Source organism: Somniosus microcephalus, chromosome 9, assembly GCF_052327205.1.
Source record: "Somniosus microcephalus isolate GS21.2 chromosome 9, FLI_Smic_1.0, whole genome shotgun sequence".
In the NCBI taxonomy this organism is placed as follows: domain Eukaryota; kingdom Metazoa; phylum Chordata; class Chondrichthyes; order Squaliformes; family Somniosidae; genus Somniosus; species Somniosus microcephalus.
Genome location: NC_140995.1, coordinates 231,673,345 through 231,695,941, shown reverse-complemented (window position 1 = coordinate 231,695,941; position 22,597 = coordinate 231,673,345). Strand labels below are relative to the sequence as shown.

The 22,597-nt window shown below is 47.5% G+C and overlaps 1 protein-coding gene across 10 annotated transcripts in view; it reads left to right on the top strand.

Moving 5' to 3' along the window:
- LOC147113118 (serine/threonine-protein kinase MRCK alpha-like) overlaps positions 1–22,597 on the top strand; it is a 705,238-nt gene that overhangs the window by 222,030 nt on the left and 460,611 nt on the right. For all 10 annotated transcript variants that reach the window (XM_085997998.1, XM_085997999.1, XM_085998000.1 and 7 more), the window contains exon 2: positions 13,377–13,468. In XM_085997998.1, the coding sequence (XP_085854124.1) occupies positions 13,377–13,468 (92 nt within the window). The remainder of the gene's footprint in view (positions 1–13,376; positions 13,469–22,597) is intronic.

The following is a 22,597-nucleotide window of genomic DNA, read 5'->3' as shown; positions in this document are numbered from 1 at the left end:
ATTTCCCCCCACTTAATTAATCCCTTTGTCCTCCTTTGCTGAATCTTAAACTGCTCCCAATCCTCAGGTTTGCTGCTTTTTCTGGCCAAATTATATGTCCTCTCCTTGGATCTTATGCTATCCCTAATTTCCCTTGTTAGTCACGGTTGAGTCACCTTTTTTGTTTTATTTTTATGCCAAACAGGGATGAACAAATTCTGTAGTTCATCCATGCGATTGTTAAATGTTTGCCACTGCCTATCCACCGACAACCCTTTAAATAATTTTCCCCAATCCATCTGAGCCAACTCGTGCCTCATACCATCGTAGTTTCCTTTATTGAAATTCAGGACCCTAGTCTCTGAGTCAACTACTTCACTCTCCATCTTAATGAAGAATTCTATCATATTATGATTGGCCCTCCCCAAGGGGCCTCGCACAACAAGATTGCTAATTAATCCTTTCTCATTACATAATACCCAGTCTAAGATGGCCTGATCTCTAGTTGGTGCCTCGACATATTGGTCCAGGAAACCATCCTCCACCATAGTATTGTTACTAATTTGGTTAGCCCAATCTATATGTAGATTAAAATCACCCATGATAACTGCTGTGCCCTTATTGCACGTGTCTCTAATTTCCCGTTTAATGCCATCCCCAACCTCAGCATTACTGTTTGGGGGTCTGTATACAACTCCCACTAACGTTTTCTGCCCCATGGTATTTCTCAGCTCTGCCCATACAGATTCCACATCATCGTAGCTAATATCCTTCCTTACTATTGTGTTAATCTCCTCTTTAACCAGCAATGCTACCCTACCTCCTTTTCCTTTTTGCCTGTCCTTCCTGAATATTGAATACCCCTGGATGTTGAATTCCCAGTCTTGGTCACCCCGGAGCCATATCTCCGTAATCGCAGTTATATCATATCCGTTTATATCTATTTGCACAGCTAATTCACCCACCTTATTACGAATGCTCCTCGCATTAAGACACAAAGCCTTCAGGCTTCATTTTTTAACACTCTGGTCCTTTTAGAATTCTTATTTACAGTGGCCCTGTTTGATTTACACCCTTGATTTCTCTGCCTTCCACTTTTGCTTTTCTCCTTCCTGTCTTTTGTTTCTATCCTTGCTTCCCTTTCCTCTGTCTCCTTGCACAGGTTCCCAACCCCCTGCCATTTTAGTTTAAACCCTCCACAACAGCACTAGCAAACACTCCCCTAGTACATCGGTTCCGGTCCCGCCCAGGTGCAAACCGTCCAGTTTGTACTGGTCCCACCTCCCCCAGAAACGGTTCCAATGTCCCAGGAATTTGAATCCCTCCCCCTTGCACCATTCCTCTAGCCACGTATTCATCTGAAATATCCTTCTATTTCTACTCTGACTAGTACATGGCACTGGTAGCAATCCTGAGATTACTATCTTTGAGGTCCTATTTTTAAATTTACCCCCTATCTCCCTATATTCAGCTTTTAGGACCTCACCCCGTTTTTTTACCTATATCGTTGGTACCTATATGCACCACGACAACTGGCTGTTCACCCACCACCTCCAGAATGCCCTGCAACCGCCCCGAGACATCCTTGACCCTTGTAGCAGGGAGGCAACATTCCATCCTGGAGTCTCGTTTGTGGCCGCAGAAACGCCTATCTATTCCCCTTACAATAGAATCCCCTATCACTATAGCTCTCCTGCTCTTTTCCTCCCGTCCTGTGCAGCAGGACCACCCATGGTGCCAAGAAGTTGGCTGCTGCTGCTTTCCCCCGATTAGCCGTCTCCCGCAACAGGGGGCCCCTGCACTACCTGCCTGCGCCTACTACTCTGCTTGTTGGTCACCCATTCCCTTCCTGCCTGTGCACCTGAGGGTGCAGACTGGGCCTCGGTTTAATATCGCATCTGAAAGAAGGCACCTCCAACAGTGCAGCACTCCCTCAGTACTGCCCTGGAATGTCTAGATTTTGTGCTCCAGGCGAGGTTTGAACCTGCAACCTTTTGACTCCCGAGACGAGAGGGCCACCACTGAGCCAAGGTGAAGATGTGATTTTTTTCTGATGCATTTAAAGGGAAGCTAGATAAGTGCATGAGGGAGAAAGGAATAGAGACTGATGCTGATAGGGTTAGATGAAGAGGGATGGCAGGAAGCCCACGTGGAGCATAAACACCAGCATGGGTCAGTTGGGCCGAATGGCCTGTTTCTGTGCTGTAAATTCGATGTAATATTTCGCAGCTGCCAAAGGGTTCCCAATGTGTCGCAGAGCCTTGGCTGCCTACTCACCCTGGTGGGCTTGTGCATCCTTCAGGAGGGCTCTTACAATTCAAGATGTCTCATCTGGACTGTATTGGAAGAGCTCCCAGATCTATGAAGGCAGCCGAAGTGTTCCAGTGATCTCCATTAGGATCCATATGGCACCATGAACCTCAGTATATGGATGTTCACCGAGGTTCCTGGGACCCGAGCCAAGGTGATTAGTCACTGCTCCAGAGGATAGCCCTGATCCCTAAGTAGCCATTTAGACTCCTGGCTTTCTGGTAGAAACCGTGGGATATTGAACTGCCTGAGGAAAAGTAGCAACGCAGGTTAATAAGGCCAATAAAGAAGCACTCGGGTTTATTTCTAGAGGGATAGAATTAAAAACTAGAGAATATAAGAACAGAAGAAATAGGGGGAGAAGTAGGCCATTTGACCCCTTGCGACTGCTCCACCATTCAATAAGATCATGGCTGATCTTCTACCTCAACTCCACTTTCCTGCATTATCCCTATATCTCCTGATTTCCTTAATATCCAAAATCTATCGATCTCAGCCTTGAATATACTCAACGATTGAGCCTCCACAGCCCTCTGGGATAGAGAATTTCAAAGATTCACCACCCTCTGAGTGAAGAAATTTTTCCTCATCTCAGTTCTAAATGGCCGAACACTTATTCTGAGACTGACTCCTGGTTCTAGACTCTCCAGCCAGGGGAAACATCCTCCCTGCATCTACCCTGTCGAGCCCTGTAAGAATTTTGTATATTTCAATGAGATCACATTTCTTTCATCAAACTCTAGAGAATATAGCCCTAGTCTACTCAATCTGTCCTCATATCCCCCCTATCCCAGGAACCTTCGTTGCACTCCCTCTGTGGCAAGTATATCCTTCTTTAGGTAAGGGGACCAAATCTGTACACAGTACTCCAGGTGTGGTCTCACCAGGACCCTATATAATTGCAGTAAGACGTTTTTACTCTTATACTCAAATCCTCTTGTAATAAAGGCCAACATACCATTTGCTTTCCAAATTGCTTGCTGTACCTGCATGTTAACTTTCAGTGATTCGTGTACAAGGACACCCAGGTAGGTCCCTCTGAACACCAACATTTCCCAATCTCTCACCATTTAAAAAATACTCTGCTTTTCTATTTTTCATACCAAAGTGGATAACTTCACATTTCTCCACATTATATTCCATTTGCCATGTTCTTGCCCACGCACTTAGCCTCTCTATATCCCCTTGAAGCCTCTTTGCATCCTCCTCACAACTCACATTCCCACCCAGCTTTGTATCATCAGCAAACTTGGATATATTACATTTGGTCTCCTCATCCAAATCATTGATCTAGATGACACGGTAGTGCATTTCTAGGGAATCTGGGGCAGTTTACTCTGTTGACATTCGAATATTTACATTAAAAATGATCCATTCTGGTTAATTCTAAACTGTTTTAAATTGCAAATGATAGATTTTTAAAAAAAAGGAAATTCACAGTGGCATTTGGATTTCCAACACACTTTGTCTAAAAGTTGTTCCCTCACATTCGACTTCCGCCCTGCCCCAGTTCACAGGCACTCTACTGCCACCGGACTCATTTCAGAGACACTACTCCTCTTCAATTCCCCACACTTTCATGAAGATGCTCTCTCCTCTTCCAATTGTCCCAGGTCATCCGTCTCTCAGCATGCTTCTTCTTGGCACTCTGCCCCCTCGGTCCAACCTGGCGCTCTGCCCCCTCGGTCCAACCTGGCGCTCTGCCCCCTCGGTCCAACCTGGCGCTCTGCCCCCTCGGTCCAACCTGGCACTCTGCCCCCTTGGTCCAACCTGGCACTCCTTGGTCCAACCTGGCGCTCTGCCCCCTCGGTCCAACCTGGCGCTCTGCCCCCTCGGTCCAACCTGGCGCTCTGCCCCCTCGGTCCAACCTGGCGCTCTGCCCCCTCGGTCCAACCTGGCGCTCTGCCCCCTCGGTCCAACCTGGCGCTCTGCCCCCTCGGTCCAACCTGGCGCTCTGCCCCCTCGGTCCAACCTGGCGCTCTGCCCCCTCGGTCCAACCTGGCGCTCTGCCCCCTCGGTCCAACCTGGCGCTCTGCCCCCTCGGTCCAACCTGGCGCTCTGCCCCCTCGGTCCAACCTGGCGCTCTGCCCCCTCGGTCCAACCTGGCGCTCTGCCCCCGCGGTCCAACCTGGCGCTCTGCCCCCGCGGTCCAACCTGGCGCTCTGCCCCCGCGGTCCAACCTGGCGCTCTGCCCCCGCGGTCCAACCTGGCGCTCTGCCCCCGCGGTCCAACCTGGCGCTCTGCCCCCTCGGTCCAACCTGGCGCTCTGCCCCCGCGGTCCAACCTGGCACTCTGCCCCCTCGGTCCAACCTGGCACTCTGCTCCCTCGGCTCCTTGCCATCCGCTTCACTCCTCCATTTTTCACTTCCTTATCCACTTCATTGCACTCCATGTGCCTGTGCCGCCTTCCCTTCATGATCATCTATTTTATCTTTCCTATTTTGTCCCTTTCATTGCCGTCCCAGTCATTCCTCCCTCCACCTCTCTGTGCTACTCCTGCGTGAGTTTACAGTTAATGTCAGGGACTCCGGCCGCTACATAGTGTAGGCAGGAATTCCTGTTGCCAAGAGTATACTGTGGCTGCACTCCCTTCCCTTACCACAAGGACTGTGGTAGGAGCAAACAGTGACACACGGACCATTGCCAGAAAAAGCTGAAACCTGGCATATATGAAGGATCCCAGCCAACCATACCTGCCCATAGTATTACAACAAACAAACGATCCAGCTCATATTAGTACAAGTCACTCTTTACAAGGAAACCTGAATACATTCACCACTTGGGACTGGAATTCTAACTGGTCCCCATGCAGGAGACCCATATTTTGAGGCTGCATAGTTTAAAAAAAAGAATGACGCATTTTAAATCGAGTGTACCAAGTATACCCTGGAGTGATTAGTGTTTGAAAGGGAGAAACACGAAACAGTTACTAAGATTCTAGTTTTATGTAAGGCTGACTTCAATGGGATGAGACAGAGACTGTCCACAGTAAACTGGGCAAATCTGACAGAAGATCAGTGGGAGATGTTGATTAAAAAAAAATTAATGTGATACAGAGCCAGTTTATACACCTGAGGGGCAGGGGCTCTGCTTGCCCAAAAACCCAGCCATGGGTGACTGAAGAGGTCAGGGACAGCATCAAACTCAAAGAAAAAACATACAAAAATGCAAAAAATAGCACAGATCCTGGCGAATGGGAACGAGACAAAGAACAAAAAAGGGTCACAAAACAGACAGTAAGAGCTGCAAAAAGGGAGTTTGAAAAGAAACTTGCAAAGGATATTAAAATCAACACACAGAATTTTTACAATTATATTAGGAAAAAGAGAGTAGTCAAGAGCATTGTTGTCCCCTTAAAAATATCGGTGATATTGTCAATGATAAGGAAATGGTGGACGTGTTGAATAATTACTTTGCGTCAGTATTTACAGTAGAGGAAGAGCATGCCGGAAATCCCAAGGAAACTAGTATTGAATCAGGGACAGGGTCTCGATAAAATTAATGTAAATAAAATAACAGTAATAGAAAGACTTGCATTTATATAGCGTCTTTCACAGACACCGGACGTCTCGAAGCGCTTTACATCCAATGAAGTACTTTTGAAGTGGAGTCACTGTTGTAATGTGGGAAATGCGGCAGCCAGTTTGCGCACAGCAAGCTCCCACAAACAGCAATGTGATAATCTGTTTTTTTGTTATGTTGGTCGAGGGATAAATATTGGCCAGGACACCGGGGATAACTCCCCTGCTCTTCTTCGAAATAGTCATGGGATCTTTTACGACCACCTGAGAGCGCAGACAGGGCCTCGGTTTAGTGTCTCATCCGAAAGACGGCACCTCCGGCAGTGCAGCACTCCCTCAGCACTACACTGGAGTGGCGGCGGCAGGGGGGTGGGGGCGCGGGGCTGTGGGGCGGGTGGGGGTGGGGGGGGTGGGCAGGGCGGGGGGCGTGGGCGGCCGGGGTCGTCCAGTCCAGGTCATAGAGTCATGGACTTATAAAGCACAGAAAGAGGCCCTTCGGCCCATCGTGTCCGCGCCGGCCATCAAGCCCTGTCTATTCTAATCCCATCTTCCAGCACTTGGTCCGTAGCCTTGTATGCTATGGCATTTCAAGTGCTCATCCAAATGCTTCTTGAATGTTGTGAGGGTTCCTGCCTCAACCACCCTTTCAGGCAGTGAGTTCCAGAATCCAACCACCCTCTGGGTGAAAAAGTTCTTCCTCAAATCCCCTCTAAACCTCCTGCCCCTTACCGTGAACCTATGCCCCCTTGTTATTGACCCCTCTACTAAGGGAAAAAGTCCCTTTCTATCTACCCTATCTATGCCCCTCATAATTTTGTACACCTCAATCAGGTCCCCCCTCAGCCTTCTCTGCTCCAAGGAAAACAAACCCAGCCTGTCCAGTCTTTCTTCATAGCTGAAGCGCTCCAGCCCAGGTAACATCCTGGTGAATCTCCTCTGCACCCTCTCCAATGCAATCGCATCCCTCCTATAGTGTGGCGACCAGAACTGCACACAGTATTCCAGCTGTGGTCTAACCAGCGTTTTGTACAGCTCCATCATAACCTCCCTGCTCTTATATTCTATGCCTCGGCTAATGAAGGCAAGTATCCCATATGCCTTTTTAACCACCTTATCCACCTGTTCTGCTGCCTTCAGGGATCTATGTACATGCACACCAAGGTCCCTCTGATCCTCTGTCTTTCCTAGGGTCTTACCATTCATTGTGTATTCCCTTGCCTTGTTAGTCCCTCCAAAATGCATCACCTCACACTTTTCAGGGTTAAATTCCATTAGCCACTGTTCCGCCCATCTGACCAACCCACCTATATTGTCCTGCAGACTGAGGCTACCCTCCTCGCTATTTACCACCCCACCAATTTTCATGTCATCTGCGAACTTACTGATCATACCTTTTACATTCACATCCAAATCATTAATGTAGACCACAAACAGCAAGGGACCCAGCACCGATCCCTGTGGTACCCCACTGGACACAGGCCAGTCACAAAAGCAACCTTTGACCATCACCCTCTGCCTCCTGCCACTAAGCCAATTTTGGATCCAATGTGCCAAATTGCCCTGGATCCCATGGGCTCTTACCTTCTTGACCAGCCTCCTGTGCGGGACTTTATCGAAAGCCTGACTGAAATCCATGTAAACCACGTCCACTGCACTGCCCTCATCCACACACCAAGTCACCCCCTCGAAAAATTCAATCAAATTGGTCAGACATGATCTTCCCTTCACAAAGCCATGCTGACTATCCCTGATTAATCCTTGCCTCTCCAAGTGGAGACTAATTCTGTCCCTCAGAATTTTTTCCAATAATTTCCCTACCACTGATGTTAGGCTCACTGGCCTGTAATTCCCTGGTTTATCCCTACTACCCTTCTTGAATAATGGTACTACGTTAGCTGTTCTCCAGTCCTCTGGCACATCCCCTGTGGCCAGAGAGGTTCTGAAAATTTGTGTCAGAGCCTCTGCAATCTCCTCTGCCTCACACAGCAGCCTGGGATACATCTCGTCCGGGCCTGGGGATTTATCCACTTTTAAGCCTGCTAAAACCGCTAGTACCTCCTCCCTCTCGATGCTAATATGTTCAAGTATATCACAGTCCCCCTGCCCGATTTCTATGTCTACATCGTCCTTCTCCATAGTGAACACAGATGCAAAAAATTAATTTAAAACCCCACTTACATCTTCTGGCTCCACACACAGATTGCCACTTTGGTCCCTAATGGGCCCTACTCTTTCCCTAGTTATCCTCTTGCCCTTAATATACTTATAAAACACCTTGGGATTTTCCTTTATTTTGCTCGCCAGTGTTATTTCATGGCCCCTCCTCGCTCTCCTAATTTCTTTTTTTAAGTATCCCCTGCACTTTCTATACTCCTCTAGGGCTTCCTCGGTCTTTAGTTCTTTGTATCTGCCAAAAGCCCCCCTTTTTTTCCTAATCCATTCTCGTATATCCCTTGACATCCAGGGTTCCCTGGGCTTGTTGGTCCCACCCTTGACCTTTATGGGAACATGTTGCCATTGTACTCTCTCAATTTCCTTTCTGAAAGACTCCCATTGCTCCGATGTGGATTTTCCTACAAGTAGCTGATCCCAGTCCACTTTGGCCAGATCCTGCTGTATCATATTAAAATCGGCCTTCCCCTTTATTTCCGGTCCATCTCTGTCCTTTTCCATGACTACCTTAAATCTCACCGAATTATGGTCACTGTCACCAAAGGGCTCACCTACTAACACTTCTACCACTTGCCCGGCCACATTCCCTAGAATTAGGTCCAGTACCGCCCCCTCTCTTGTAGGACTTTCTACATGCTGGCTCAAAAAGCTCTCCTGGATGCATTAAAAAAATTCTGCACCCTCTAAGCCTTTCACACTCTGACTATCCCAGTTAATATTGGGGAAGTTGAAATCCCCCACTATTATTACCCTACTATTTGCACATTTCTCTGAGATTTGCCTACATATCTGTTCCTCTATCTCCCCCTGACTGTTTGGGGGCCTATAGTACACTCCCAGCAAAGTGCTTGGCCCCTTTTTGTTTTTAAGTTCTACCTATATGGCCTCATTAAAGGAACCTGTTAATATATCATCCCTCCTTACAGCAGTAATTGACTCCTTAATTAATATTGCGACACCCCCTCCTCTTTTACCCCCCCCCCCCCTCTGTCTCGCCTGAAGATTCTATACCCCGGAATATTGAGCTGCCAGTCCTGCCCCTCCCTCAACCATGTCTCCGTGATAGCAACAATATCATACACCCATGTGTTCATCAACACCTTCAGTTCATCCACCTTATTTGCAAGACTCCTTGCATTAAAATAAATGCCATCGAGCCTTGCCCTACTCCCTTGTGCCGTTACATATTTGCTCTGCCTTCCAAGCTGACTTGTTTTTTCCTCTATATTTGGCTGTACATCACCCCCTATTATAGCTCCTCTCTCTATCCCATCCCCCTGCCAAGTTAGTTTAAACCCCCCACCCCCCCAACAGTGCTAGCAAACCTCCCTGCAAGGATATTTGTCCCGTTCTGGTTCAGGTGCAACCCGTCCGACTTGTACAGGTCCCACCTTCCCCTGAAGCAGACCCAGTGATCCAGGAAACTAAAGCCCTCCCTCCTGCACCAACTCTTTAGCCACGCATTCATCTGCTCTATCCTCCTATTCCTATACTCACTAGCACGTGAGGTATATAGATCATTAAAATGTCATGAACAGGTGCAGAAAATAATCAAAAAGGCTAATGGAATGCTGGCCTTTATATCTAGAGGACTAGAATACAAGGGGGTAGAAGTTATGCTGCAGCTGTACAAAGCCCTGGTTAGACCACACCTGGAGCACTGTAAGCAGTTCTGGGCACCACACCTTAGGAAGGATAGATTGGCCTTGGAGGGAGAGCAGCGTAGATTTACCAGAATGATACCCGGACTCCAAGGGTTAAATTACGAGGAGCGATTACACAAATTAGGGTTGTGTTCCCTAGAATTTAGAAGGTTAAAGGGTGATTTGATCAAAGTTTTCAAGACAGTACATGGAGCAGATAGGGTAGATAGAGAGAAACTATTTCTGCTGGTTGGGGATTCTAGGACTAGGGGGCATAGTCTAAAAATTAGAGCCAGATCTTTTAGGAGTGAAATTAGGAAACACTTCTATACACAGTGTGGTAGAAGTTTGGAACTCTCTTCCGCAAATGGCAATTGACGCTAGATCAATTGTTAAATTTAAATCGGAGATTGATAGCTTTTTGTTAACCAGAGGTACAGGAAACTTTTTTTATCCGGCACCGGCGTGGTGCCGGTTGATCATAAAGTCCGGATTATAGAGGTGTATACTTACCGAGGTACGAGAGCCCCGTACACGGCCACAGGTGCAGGAACCCCGGTTACACGGCCACAGATCCAGGAGTCCCTGTTGCATGGCCACAGGTGCAGGAACCCCAGTTACACGGCCACAGATCCAGGAACCCCAGTTACACGGCCACAGGTGCAGGAGCCCCAGTTACACGGCCACAGATCCAGGAACCCCGGTTACACGGCCACAGATCCAGGAACCCCAGTTACACGGCCACAGATCCAGGAACCCCAGTTACACGGCCACAGGTGCAGGAACCCCGGTTACACGGCCACAGATCCAGGAGTCCCTGTTGCATGGCCACAGGTGCAGGAACCCCAGTTACACGGCCACAGGTGCAGGAACCCCAGTTACACGGCCACAGGTGCAGGAGCCCCAGTTACACGGCCACAGATCCAGGAGTCCCTGTTGCATGGCCACAGGTGCAGGAACCCCAGTTACACGGCCACAGATCCAGGAACCCCGGTTACACGACCACAGATCCAGGAACCCCAGTTACACGGCAACAGGTGCAGGAACCCCAGTTACACGGCCACAGATCCAGGAACCCCAGTTACACGGCCACAGGTGCAGGAACCCCAGTTACACGGCCACAGATCCAGGAACCCCAGTTACACGGCCACAGATCCAGGAACCCCAGTTACACGGCCACAGATCCAGGAACCCCAGTTACACGGCCACAGGTGCAGGAACCCCAGTTACACGGCCACAGATCCAGGAACCCCAGTTATACGGCCACAGGTGCAGGAACCCCAGTTACACGGCCACAGATCCAGGAACCCCGGTTACACGGCCATAGATCCAGGAGTCCCTGTTGCACGACCACAGGTGCAGGAACCCCAGTTACACGGCCACAGGTGCAGGAACCCCGGTTACACGGCCACAGATCCAGGAACCCCGGTTACACGGCCACAGATCCAGGAACCCCAGTTACACGGCCACAGATCCAGGAACCCCAGTTACACGGCCACAGATCCAGGAACCCCAGTTACATGGCCACAGATCCAGGAACCCCAGTTACATGGCCACAGATCCAGGAACCCCGGTTACACGGCCACAGATTCAGGAACCCCGGTTACACGGCCACAGATCCAGGAACCCCGGTTACACGGCCACAGATCCAGGAACCCCGGTTACATGGCCACAGATCCAGGAACCCCAGTTACATGGCCACAGATCCAGGAACCCCGGTTACACGGCCACAGATCCAGGAACCCCAGTTACACGGCCACAGGTGCAGGAGCCCCAGTTACACGGCCACAGATCCAGGAACCCCAGTTACACGGCCACAGATCCAGGAAGCCCGGTTACATGGCCACAGGTGCAGGAACCCCGGTTACACGGCCACTAATATATAGTAAAACTTACCTGAACCTACTCCTGAATTTTGCTGGTTAAGAGAGGTTTCCGGATATTTAGGTGCCGGTTAAAAGAGAGTTTCCTGTATTAAGGGATTTGGGCCAATAGCGGGTATATGGAGTTAGGTCACAGATCAGCCATGATCTCACTGAATGACGGAACGGGCTCGAGGGGCTGAATGACCTCCTCCTGTTCCTATGATTACAAGGCTGGGTGCTCAGGCGATGCAGCTGCAAGAGCAAAGCTCACTGCTCGATTTTAACTTCTGCCTGAGCCCTGAACAGAGATTGCACCTTATCACTTTTATTTTCATAACCTACACCACAAACATCATGGGGCCTGTTGAGTGTTTTTAATCCTCTCCCCACACCCCGCCCCCCACATCAACCAGTGGCCAACTTCATGGTGGATTTTGATAGCGCTTAATATAGCTTCCACACTGGAGGATTTACATTCATGACGTGATCACTGCATATTTATTGAATGATCGTCAACAGTTGAAGTACACTTGTCACTATAATTGATATCTTCAATCATGCAACACCACTTAAGGCATGGCAGAACCCCAGATTACTTGGATGTAGGTATCTGGTTGCGTGGGTTCAATCATGTGTGCGTCATTTGATAAGAACCTACATGCAGAGCATTTCCTGGCATCTTGCCTGATCACTACAGGGAATTTATTTACCAACACGATTCCAGACAGTGAAAGAAAGAAAGAACGTACATATTTATATAGGGCCTTGCATGACCTCAGGGCGGTTACTGATTTTTACTCTCTAATACTACTACTACAGTGGGCACCTCCCTCTTCCACCACCTGCCCACCTCAAAAGGTTTGGTGGTTATAACCCACTTCCTTTCAGTAAATAGTGTTAAATTTATAGTCCTTATTTTCCCTATTCCCCAAAGCATTGGTAATTTTTGCCATCGACACGCCAGTTTGTATCTTGGCGTATTGTTCTGGTACGTAGGATTAGACTTTTAATTTTTCTTGCATGTTTACTGTTTGTTGCCTGTTCCCAACAAAAGTCCTTTTTCAATGATGCTGAGGTTTAAATGCTAAGATGATCACTAAATTAATGTGCTGAACATGTCAAGAGCTTGTCTGCCTGTGAATTTAACTGTGACTAGACTAGCAAAAATGCTCTAAAATATTGCAGAAAAATTTAGCAGAATGCAAACAGATAATTTAACTACAGTTACTTGAAATTTTGAATAGCTCGCAGCGCATTAAAATGCATTTGGCATTCTGCTGTGATGATTGCACCTACTAGTGCATCTGTGACACAAGGAGGGCGCAGTGGTTACGGTATGTTGCTCAGTGATGCGGGCGGCGGAGATCAGCTCTTTGCAAGCAGTAAAAGTAGAATGGTGGTACAGAAGGCTGGGGTTTTTTGTGTATTAGTGGTTGTGGGGTGGGGGGGGGGGGGGCGGTGGTGCGAGGAGAGCAGTGGAAATAAATGAAATGCAGAGTTTGAAAAGGATACATGAACAGCTACCGGCCATGTTAAACAATTTTAGTTGTGGTGTGCGGAAAATGGTGATGCACCCGTGCAAAAGACACAGGATAAGAACAGCATATAATTAATTTCAGTTGCAGACTCGAGGATTATTCAATTCAACACCCCACCCCCCCCCCTCCCCCTCTGCACCCACTCCTCCTCAGATCTAGCGTGAATTGGTACATGCCACAAACATTAGGGTGAAGTGTTAGTTATGATGGCTTTGGTCTCTTCAGATATGCCGTCAGAGTCCATGGTAATAATTTACAAGCTCCAGCTTCTTTTCTGCGCTGTGTTCCAACACTTCCCTCAGCGTTCCTTTAAAGTGAAGTAATGCTTGTGTTTTTGTTCTGTTTCAGCCAAACCTTTCACTGTTAAGGTGAAGCAGATGCGGCTCCATAAGGAAGACTTTGAAATCCTGAAAGTCATTGGCCGAGGAGCATTTGGCGAGGTAAGCATTCTCTGGCTTGGTGTCTGCAGCGGTCTCCTGGAAGTGTACACATGCTTGTGTGGAAATCCTTGGGTGCAGTGCTCGGCACGTGCCGCTCAGCTTACATCCAGCTTCAGTTTGGTTGATAATCGCACTCCCGGGTAATTTGGAGTAGGCGTGTGGTTCTTTCTGTGTTGCAGTTGATGCAGGAGTGTTGACTGGTAGTGTTGTGTAGCATTTATTTGCCATTTCTGTCTAATGGAAAGGGGCCAACCGAAAGAAACCGTATCCATTCGTCAGTTCACCAAGGCTCTATTTCAAAAACATCAGTAACGCAGCATGTATTTATTATAGGAGCAACTTGCTGCGTGCTCTTTGATTATGCCACTCATAACAGAAATATTAAAAACACATGCATTTTTCAGTAACTTGAGATTTTTTTTTAAATTGAAGATTAAGTCACTTGATTTTTGCTTACCCCTTTGTCCTCCCAGGCCACACACCAACTGCGGTCAAGTAGGAGAGCAATCTGCTGCTGCTCTGAACCGACAGCTGGGAGTTATCGGATGGCTGAGACTTCTCTTGCTCTTTCTTTCCCTGCCTCGGGAGGACTTTTCGCAGTTCGTGGCTCAGATCAGGCTTGTGTGGGATTGTAGGCACAAACCCGTAACTCACTGCTCTGAAGCACAGTGACACGTAGCCTATAGTTATGGATACTATTTGATTAAAATGTTAAATATCAAATGTACCTTTTAATGTTCGTGCCATTTTAAATGGCTTCATTTTGCTGTCCTTAAATTTCATTCATTTTATTTATAATAGCAACCATGATTTAACCATTAAAAAGAAAGAAAGACTTGCATTTCTATAGCGCCTTTCACGACCACTGGACGCCTCAAAGCGCTTTACAGCCTATGAAGTACTTTTGAAGTGTAGTCACTTGTTAATGGCACAGAGCTGTACCGTGCCCTCCTGCTAAATGCACAAATATTTAAAAGTTCACACCCATTTATCAAAAATATTATGGCAGTTCTATATCTTTACCTTACATCACAGTTGCCGCCCCCACCTACCCCGGTGTATTTTCCCTCAGGTTTCACTGTGTCATAGAGTCACCGAGTTATACAGCACAGAAAGAGGCCCTTCGGCCCATCGTGTCCACACTGGCCATCAAGCCCTGTCAATTCTAATCCCATTTTCCAGCACTTGGTCCGTAGCCTTGTATGCCATTGCGTTTCAAGTGCTGATCTAAATGCTTCTTGAATGTTGTGAGGGTTCTTGCCTCTACCACCCTTTCAGGCAGAGAGTTCCAGATTCCAACCACCTCTGGGTGAAAAAGTTTTTCCTCAAATCCCTTCTAAACCTCCTGCCCCTTACCTTGAAACTATGCCCCCCTGGTTATTGACTCCTCTACTAAGGGGAAAAGTTCCTTTCTATCTACCCTATCTATGCCCCTCATAATTTTGTACACCTCAATCAGGTCCCCCCTCAGCCTTCTCTGCTCTAAGGAAAACAACCCCAGCCTGTCCAGTCTCTCTTCAGAGCTGAAGCGCTGCAGCCCAGGTAACATCCTGGTGAATCTCCTCTGCACCCTCTACAATGCAGTCACATCCTTCCTATAGTGTGGTGACCAGAACTGCACACAGTATTCCAGCTGTGGCCTAACTAGCATTTTGTACAGCTCCATCATAACCTCCCTGCTCTTATATTCTATGCCTCGGCTAATGAAGGCAAGTATCCCCTATGCCTTTTTAACCACCTTATCTACCTGTCCTGCTACCTTCAGGGATCTATGTACATGCACACCAAGGTCCCTCTGAGCCTCTGTCCTTCCTAGGGTCCTACCATTCATTGTGTATTCCCTTGCCTTGTTAGTCCTCCCAAAATGCATCACCTCACACTTTTCAGGGTTAAATTCCATTTGCCACTGTTCTGCCCGTCTGTATCGTCCTGTAGCCTGAGGCTTCCCTCCTCGCTATTTACCACCCCATCAATTTTCGTGTCATTGCGAACTTACTGATCATACCGCCTACATTCATATCTAAGTCATTAATGTACACTACAAACCGCAAAGGACCCAGCACTGATCCCTGCGGTACACCACTGGACACAGGCTTCCAGTCACAAAAACAACCTTCGACCATCACCCTCTGCCTCCTGCCACTAAGCCAATTTTGGATCCAATGTGCCAAATTGCCCTGGATCCCTACTCTTTCCCTGGTTATCCTCTTGCCCTTAATATACTTATAAAACACCTTGGGATTTTCCTTTATTTCGCCCTCCAGTGTTTTTTCATGCCCCCTCTTCGCTCTCCTAATTTCTTTTTTAAGTACCTCCCTGCACTTTCTATACCCCTATAGGGCTGCCACTGTTTTTAGTCCTTTGTATCTGCCAAAAGCCTCCCTTTTTTTTCCTAATCCATTCTCGAATCCGGCCTCGGGTGACTGTCTGTGTGGAGTTTGCACATTCTCCCCGTGTTTGCGTGGGTTTCCTCCGGGTGCTCCGGTTTCCTCCCACAGTCCAAAGATGTGCGGGTTAGGTTGATTGGCTGTGATAAATTGACCCTTAGTGTTAGGGGGATTAAATACATGGGGTTACGGGGATCGGGTGGATATGTGTCGGTGCAGGCTCGATGGGCCGAAATGGCCTCTATCTGCACTGTGGGGTTTCTGTGATTCTGTGATTCTCGTATATCCCTTGACATCCAGGGTTCCCATGGCTTGTTGGTCCCACCCTTGACTTTTACGGGAACATGTTGCCGTTGTACTCTCTGTCTTTCCTTTCTGAAAGACTCCCACTGCTCTGATGTGGATTTTCCTACAAGTAGCTGATCCCAGTCCACTTTGGCCAGATCATGCCTTATCATATTAAAATCGGCCTTCCCCCAATTTAGAACCTTTATTTCCAGTCCATCTTTGTCCTTTTCCATGACTACCTTAAACCTCACCGAATTATGGTCACTGTCACCAAAATGCTTTCCTGCTAACACTTCTACCACTTGCCCGGCCACATTCCCTAGAATTAGGTCCAGTAACGCCCCCTCTTTTGTAGGACTTTCTACATGCTGGCTCAAAAAGCTCTCCTGGATGCACTTTAAGAATTCCACCCCTCTAAGCCTTTCACACTCTGACTATCCCAGTTAATATTGGGGAAGTTGAAATCCCCTACTATTATTACCCTATTATTTCTACACTTCTCTGAGATTTGCCTACATATCTGTTCCTCTATCTCCCCCCTGACTGGGGGCCTATAGTACACTCCCAGCAAAGTGCTTGCCTCCTTTTTGTTTTTAGGTTCTACCCATATGGCCTAATTAGAGGAACCTGCTAAGATATCATCCCTCCTTACAGCAGTAACTGACTCCTTGATTAATATTGCGACACCCCCCTCTGACTCGCCTGAAGATTCTATACCCCGGAATATTGAGCTGCCAGTCCTGCCCCTCCCTCAACCATGTCTCTGTGATAGCAACAATATCATACTCCCATGTGTTCATCAACACCTTCAATTCATCTGCCTTACTCGCAAGACTCCTTGCATTAAAATAAATGCCATCCAGCCTCGCCATACTCCCTTGTGCTGTTACATATTTGCTCTGCCTTCCAGGCTGACTTGTTTTTTCCTCTATATTTGGCTGTGCATCACCCCCTACTATAGCTCCACTCCGTATCCCATCCCCCTGCCAAGTTAGTTTAAACCCCTCCCAACAATACTAGCAAACCTCCCCGCAAGGATGTTGGTCCCGTTCCAGTTCAGGTGCAACCCGTCCAACTTGTACAGGTCCCACCTTCCCCAGAAGCAGACCCAATGACCCAGGAAACTAAAGCCCTCTCTCCTGCACCAACTCTTTCGCCACACATTCATCTGCTCTATCCTCCTATTCCTACACTCACTAGCACGTGGCACCGGGAGTAATCCAGAGATTACAACCTTTGAGGTCCTGCTTTTTAATCTGCTACCTAGCTGCCTAAATTCTTGTTGCAGGACCTCATCCCTCTTTCTCCCCATGTTGTTGGTACCAATGTGAACCATGACCTCTGACTGTTTGCCCTCCCCCTTCAGAGTGCCCTGCAACCGTTCAGTGACGTCCTTGACCCTGGCACCAGGGAGGCAACATACCATCGTCTGCGGCCACAGAAACGTCCATCTGTTCCCCTTACGATAGAATCCCCTATCACTATTGATCTCCCACTCTTTATCCTCCCCTCCTGTGCAGCTGAGCCACGGACTTGGCTCTTGCTGCATTCCCCTGAGAAACCATCTCCCCCATCAGTATCCAAAACGGAAAATGTGTCGGAGAGGGAGATGGTTCCAGGGGACTTCTGGACTACCTTCCTGGTTCTTTTACTCTGTCTGGCAGTCACCCATTCCCTGTCTGCCTGTGCACTCTTTACCTGCGGTGTGACCACCTTGTTAAACGTGCTATCCATGAATTATCCTCCATATAATTATGTGATTATACTGAGCAAAATGCTCTTAGAATCATACAACATAAAAGGAGGCCATTTGGCCCATTGTGCCTGTGCTGGCTCTTTGAAAGACCTATCCAATTAGCCCCACCCCCTGCTCTTTTCCCCATAGCTCTGCAATTTTTTACCCCCTTCCAGTATATATCCAATCCTTTTTGAAAGTTCAGCAGCATCTGTAGAGAAACAGAGTTAACGTTTCAAGTCAATGACCCTTCGTCAGAACTGGAAAAAGTTAGAGATGGATTTTTAAGCAAGTGTAGGGGCAGGGAAAGGGAGGAGGGGAACGAAAGAACAAAAGGGAGTGTCTGATAGGATGGAAGGCAGGAGAGATTAAAAGACAAAAGGGATGATGGTGCAAGGCAAAAGGAGATGGTAATGGGACAAGTTAAGAAACAAAAGATGACTCTAGATGAGGTGTAAATGGCAATGGCAGAATCATCAACTGCTGCCATGTGAGAGAAAAAAAATGAAAAGAAGAACCTCAAAGGTAGTAATCTCAGGAGTGCTACCAGTGCCACGTGCTAGTCAGAGTAGAAATAGAACGATATTTCAGATGAATACGTGGCTAGAGGAATGGTGCAGGGGGGAGGGATTCAAATTCTGGGACATGGAACCGGTTCTGGGGGAGGTGGGACCAGTTCAAACCGGACGGTTTGCACCTGGGCAGGGCCGGGACCGATGCCCTAGGGGGAGTGTTTGCTAGTGCTGTTGGGGAGGGTTTAAACTAAAATGGCAGGGGGTTGGGAACCTGAACAGGGGGACAGAGGAAAGGGAAACAAGGATAAAAGCAAAAGGTAGGAAGGAGAAAAACAAAAGTGGCAGTCAGAGAAATCAACGGTTTAAATCAAACATGGCCACAGTAAATAATTCTAATAGGTCTAAGAGCGTTAAAAAAAAAAACAAGCCTGAAGACTTTGTGTCTTAATGCAAGGAGCATTCGGAATAAGGTGGATGAATTAGCTGCACAAATAGAGGTAAACGAATATGATTTGATTGGGATTACGGAAACATGGCTCCAGGGTGGCCAAGGCTGGGAACTCAACATCCAGGGGTATTCAATATTCAGGAAAGATAGGCAAAAAGGAAAGGGAGGTGGGGTAGCATTGCTGGTTAAAGAAGGGATTAACACAATTGTAAGGAAGGATATTAGCTCTGATGATGTGGAATCTGTATGGATAGAACTGAGAAATACCAAGGGGCAGAAAACGTTAGTGGGAGTGGTATATAGACCTCCAAACAGTAATGCGGAGGTTGGGGATGGCATTAAAAGGGAAATTAGAGAAGCGTGCAATAAGGGCACAGCAGTCACCATGGGTGACTTTAATCTACATATAGATTGGGATAACCAAATTAGTAACAATACTGTGGCGGAGGAATTCCTGGAGTGTTTACGGGATGGTTTCCTGGACTAATATGTCGAGGAACCAACCAGAGATCAGGCCATCTTAGACTGGGTATTATGTAATGAGAAAGAATTCATTAGCAATCTTGTTCTACGAGGCCCCTTGGGTCGGAGCGATCATAATATGATAGAATTCTTCATTAAGATGGAGAGTGAAGTAGTTGACTCAGAGACTAGGGTCCTGAATTTAAATAAAGGAAACTACGATGGTATGAGGCGCGAGTTGGGTAGGATTGATTGGGGAATGTCACTCAAAGGGCTGATGGTGGATGGGCAATGGCAAGCATTCAAAGACTGCATGGATGAACTACAGAAATTTTTCATCCCAGTTTGGCATAAAAATAAAACAAGGAATAAAACAACCGTGGCTAACAAGGGAAATTATGGTTAGCATAAGATCCAAGGAGAGGACATATAAATTGGCCAGAAAAAGCAGTAAACCTGAGGATTGGGAGCAGTTTAGGATTCAACAAAGGACGACAAAGGGATTAATTAAGAAGGGGAAAATAGAATATGAGAGTAAGCTTTCAGGGAACATAAAAACTGACTGTAAAAGCTTTTATAGATATGTGAAGAGAAAAAGATTGGTGAAGTCAAACGTAGGTTCCTTGCAGTCAGAATCAGGGGAATTTATAATGGGTAACAAAGAAATGGCAGACCAATTAAATACATATTTTGGTTCTGTCTTCACAACGGAGGACACAAATAACCTCCCAGCTGTTGTGTATGTACCTTTAAGAGAATAACTGGTCTCAGACTGCAGTACCGGCAGTGACCACCCCTGTATAAAAGGCGCTAGAGAGCCTCGGTTGTTTAGTTTCGTTATTGCCTTTCACCGGTAAAGATCTGTTTGTTTCACTCCTGCTAGTCCGTGTCTAAATCATTCACGGACTTAACACTGGCGACGAGTAAGAAACGAACTTACCTGCAACTCAGCAGCAGCTCCGACGACGTTATTGAAGGTCGGAGCCAGAAGAAGAAAAAAAAGAGGCCATTGAAACTCGAGAAACGGGCGTCGACCGTCAATCATCGGGTTCAAGGCTTTGCAGGAGCGACTTTCCAGAGCCAGGCTGGGTTCCTCGGTCCGTGGTTTCCAAGCTAATCGGGCTGGTGGCAGGTAGTGCTCTGATCCTTCCTGGGCTGCGGCGGGCTGAAGCTCGACCGGGTAGCTTTTCAACGGGGCCGGGCAGCGAGTTGGGAAGCAAGGAGAGAGAGAGAGGGTGGAGCATACAGGGCGCGGCCGGTGTTTCGAAGCTGGGCAGCGTTCGGACCTCAGAAGAGGGAGGGAAGTGTACCAGAGGGTCCGCTCCACGACGGGAAAATAATAAAAGAAAAAGAATACGCGCAAGAAACCGTGGAAAGCAGCGCTAACAACAGCGGGGAAGAAGGAAAAGCGCGGGAGGCGCCATTTTGTTAAATCGGAGAAGAAGGCAAAGCGCGGGAGGCGCCAGATGCCGAAGACTGGCTGTATAACTGCTTTTGATAATACATTAGAGGACTGGACCACGTATGTGGAAAGAGTCGAGGTATATTTCGAGGCAAATGATATAGTGGAGGGGAAAAAGGCATCGATATTGTTAAACTTAATGGGCGCTAGAACGTACGGCCTATTGCGGGACCTGATTACTCCAGCCAAACCGAAGGCGAAGAGTTTTAACGAAATTGTTGCTGTTCTACAGGAGCACTTAAACCCTGCACCGCTGTTGATAGCAGAAAGATTTAAATTCCACAGGAGAACTCAGCACAAAGATGAGAGCAATGCTGAGTATCTTACGGAACTACGCAAGCTATCAAAGCACTGCCAGTTTGGAGCAGGACTGGCAGATATCCTACGGGACAAATTTGTCTGTGGACTCCTGAGTGAAGGAACACAGAAGAAGTTACTCGCAGAAAAACAGCTGACGCTAGATAAGGCTTTCAGCGTGGCAGTATCGTATGAAGCAGCAGCCAGGGGAGCTGCAGAAATTCAACAAAAACCACAGGAATACGGCACCCACGAAATGACACGGGGATTTGCAAAATGTTATCGCTGCGGCAGAACTAACCATGACCAGAAGGACTGCTGGTCCAAAGACAAAATATGCAGACAATGCGGGAAGATTGGACACATTGCACGAGTTTGTAGGTCTGGGAAGAAGACCAGCGACAACAAAAAGGCTACTAAGGAACCGTACAAGAAAGTACAAAAGATGACAGACAGTAGTTCCAAAGACCAGATGAGCGATAGTGAATCCGGAAACAGGAGACTAAGTTGCCTCAAACTTCACAATGTAATCGCAAAAGAGGATCACCGAACCATTTGGGTCACTCTCACGATAGCAGGGTCCCAAGTTAAAATGGAATTGGATACAGGATCAGCGCTAACCGTCATGAATCGACGAGACTATGAGCGGCTATTTTCACACATACCCTTGAGAGAGACATCCATCGTCTTGACGACGTATACGGGGCAAAAAGTATACCCCAGAGGAAAAATAAGGGTGCCTGTCGAATACAATGGCAAGAAAATACGGAAATTGTATCTCTACATACTGCCAAATGGTGGACCACCATTATTGGGACGGGAATGCATCAGGAAGATAAACTTAGATTGGCATTCCGTTCATGCAATGACAGTGGACGGTAAAAAAGATGAAGACGTCACTCCTGGACGATTGTCAACAATCTTAGCGAACGCCAAAGAGGTATTTCAACAAGAACTGGGCACGCTTAAAGGCGTAACCGCCTCGTTAAAAATAGAAGAGAATGCAGTTCCCAAGTTTTTCAAAGCGAGACCGGTACCATATGCAATTCGTCCAGCCGTCGAGGCAGAGCTGGAGAATCTGGAGAAGGCGGGTGTGTTGTCTAAGGTCGACTGGAGCGAGTGGGCGACACCCATCGTTCCTGTCATGAAGAAAACGTTAAGCAATAAGTCCGGAGAGCCAAGGAAGATTCGCATCTGTGGGGATTTCAAGGTGACGGTGAACCCTGTCCTTCGCACAGTACAATATCCTCTTCCAAGGATAGAAGACATCTTCGCCTCGCTGTCTGGAGGGAAGCGTTTTACAAAAATTGACCTAGCACAAACATATTTGCAGATGGAGGTTGAAGAGTCCTCTAGGAAGTATCTTACGATAAACACTCACAAAGGTCTTTACCAGTATCATCGATTGGTATTCAGAGTAGCATCGGCTCCGGCGATATGGCAAAGAGCGATGGAACAAGTCCTGCAAGGGATTCCGGGGACTCAGTGTTACTTGGACGACATCCTTGTAACAGGTGAAGATGACAGTGAACACC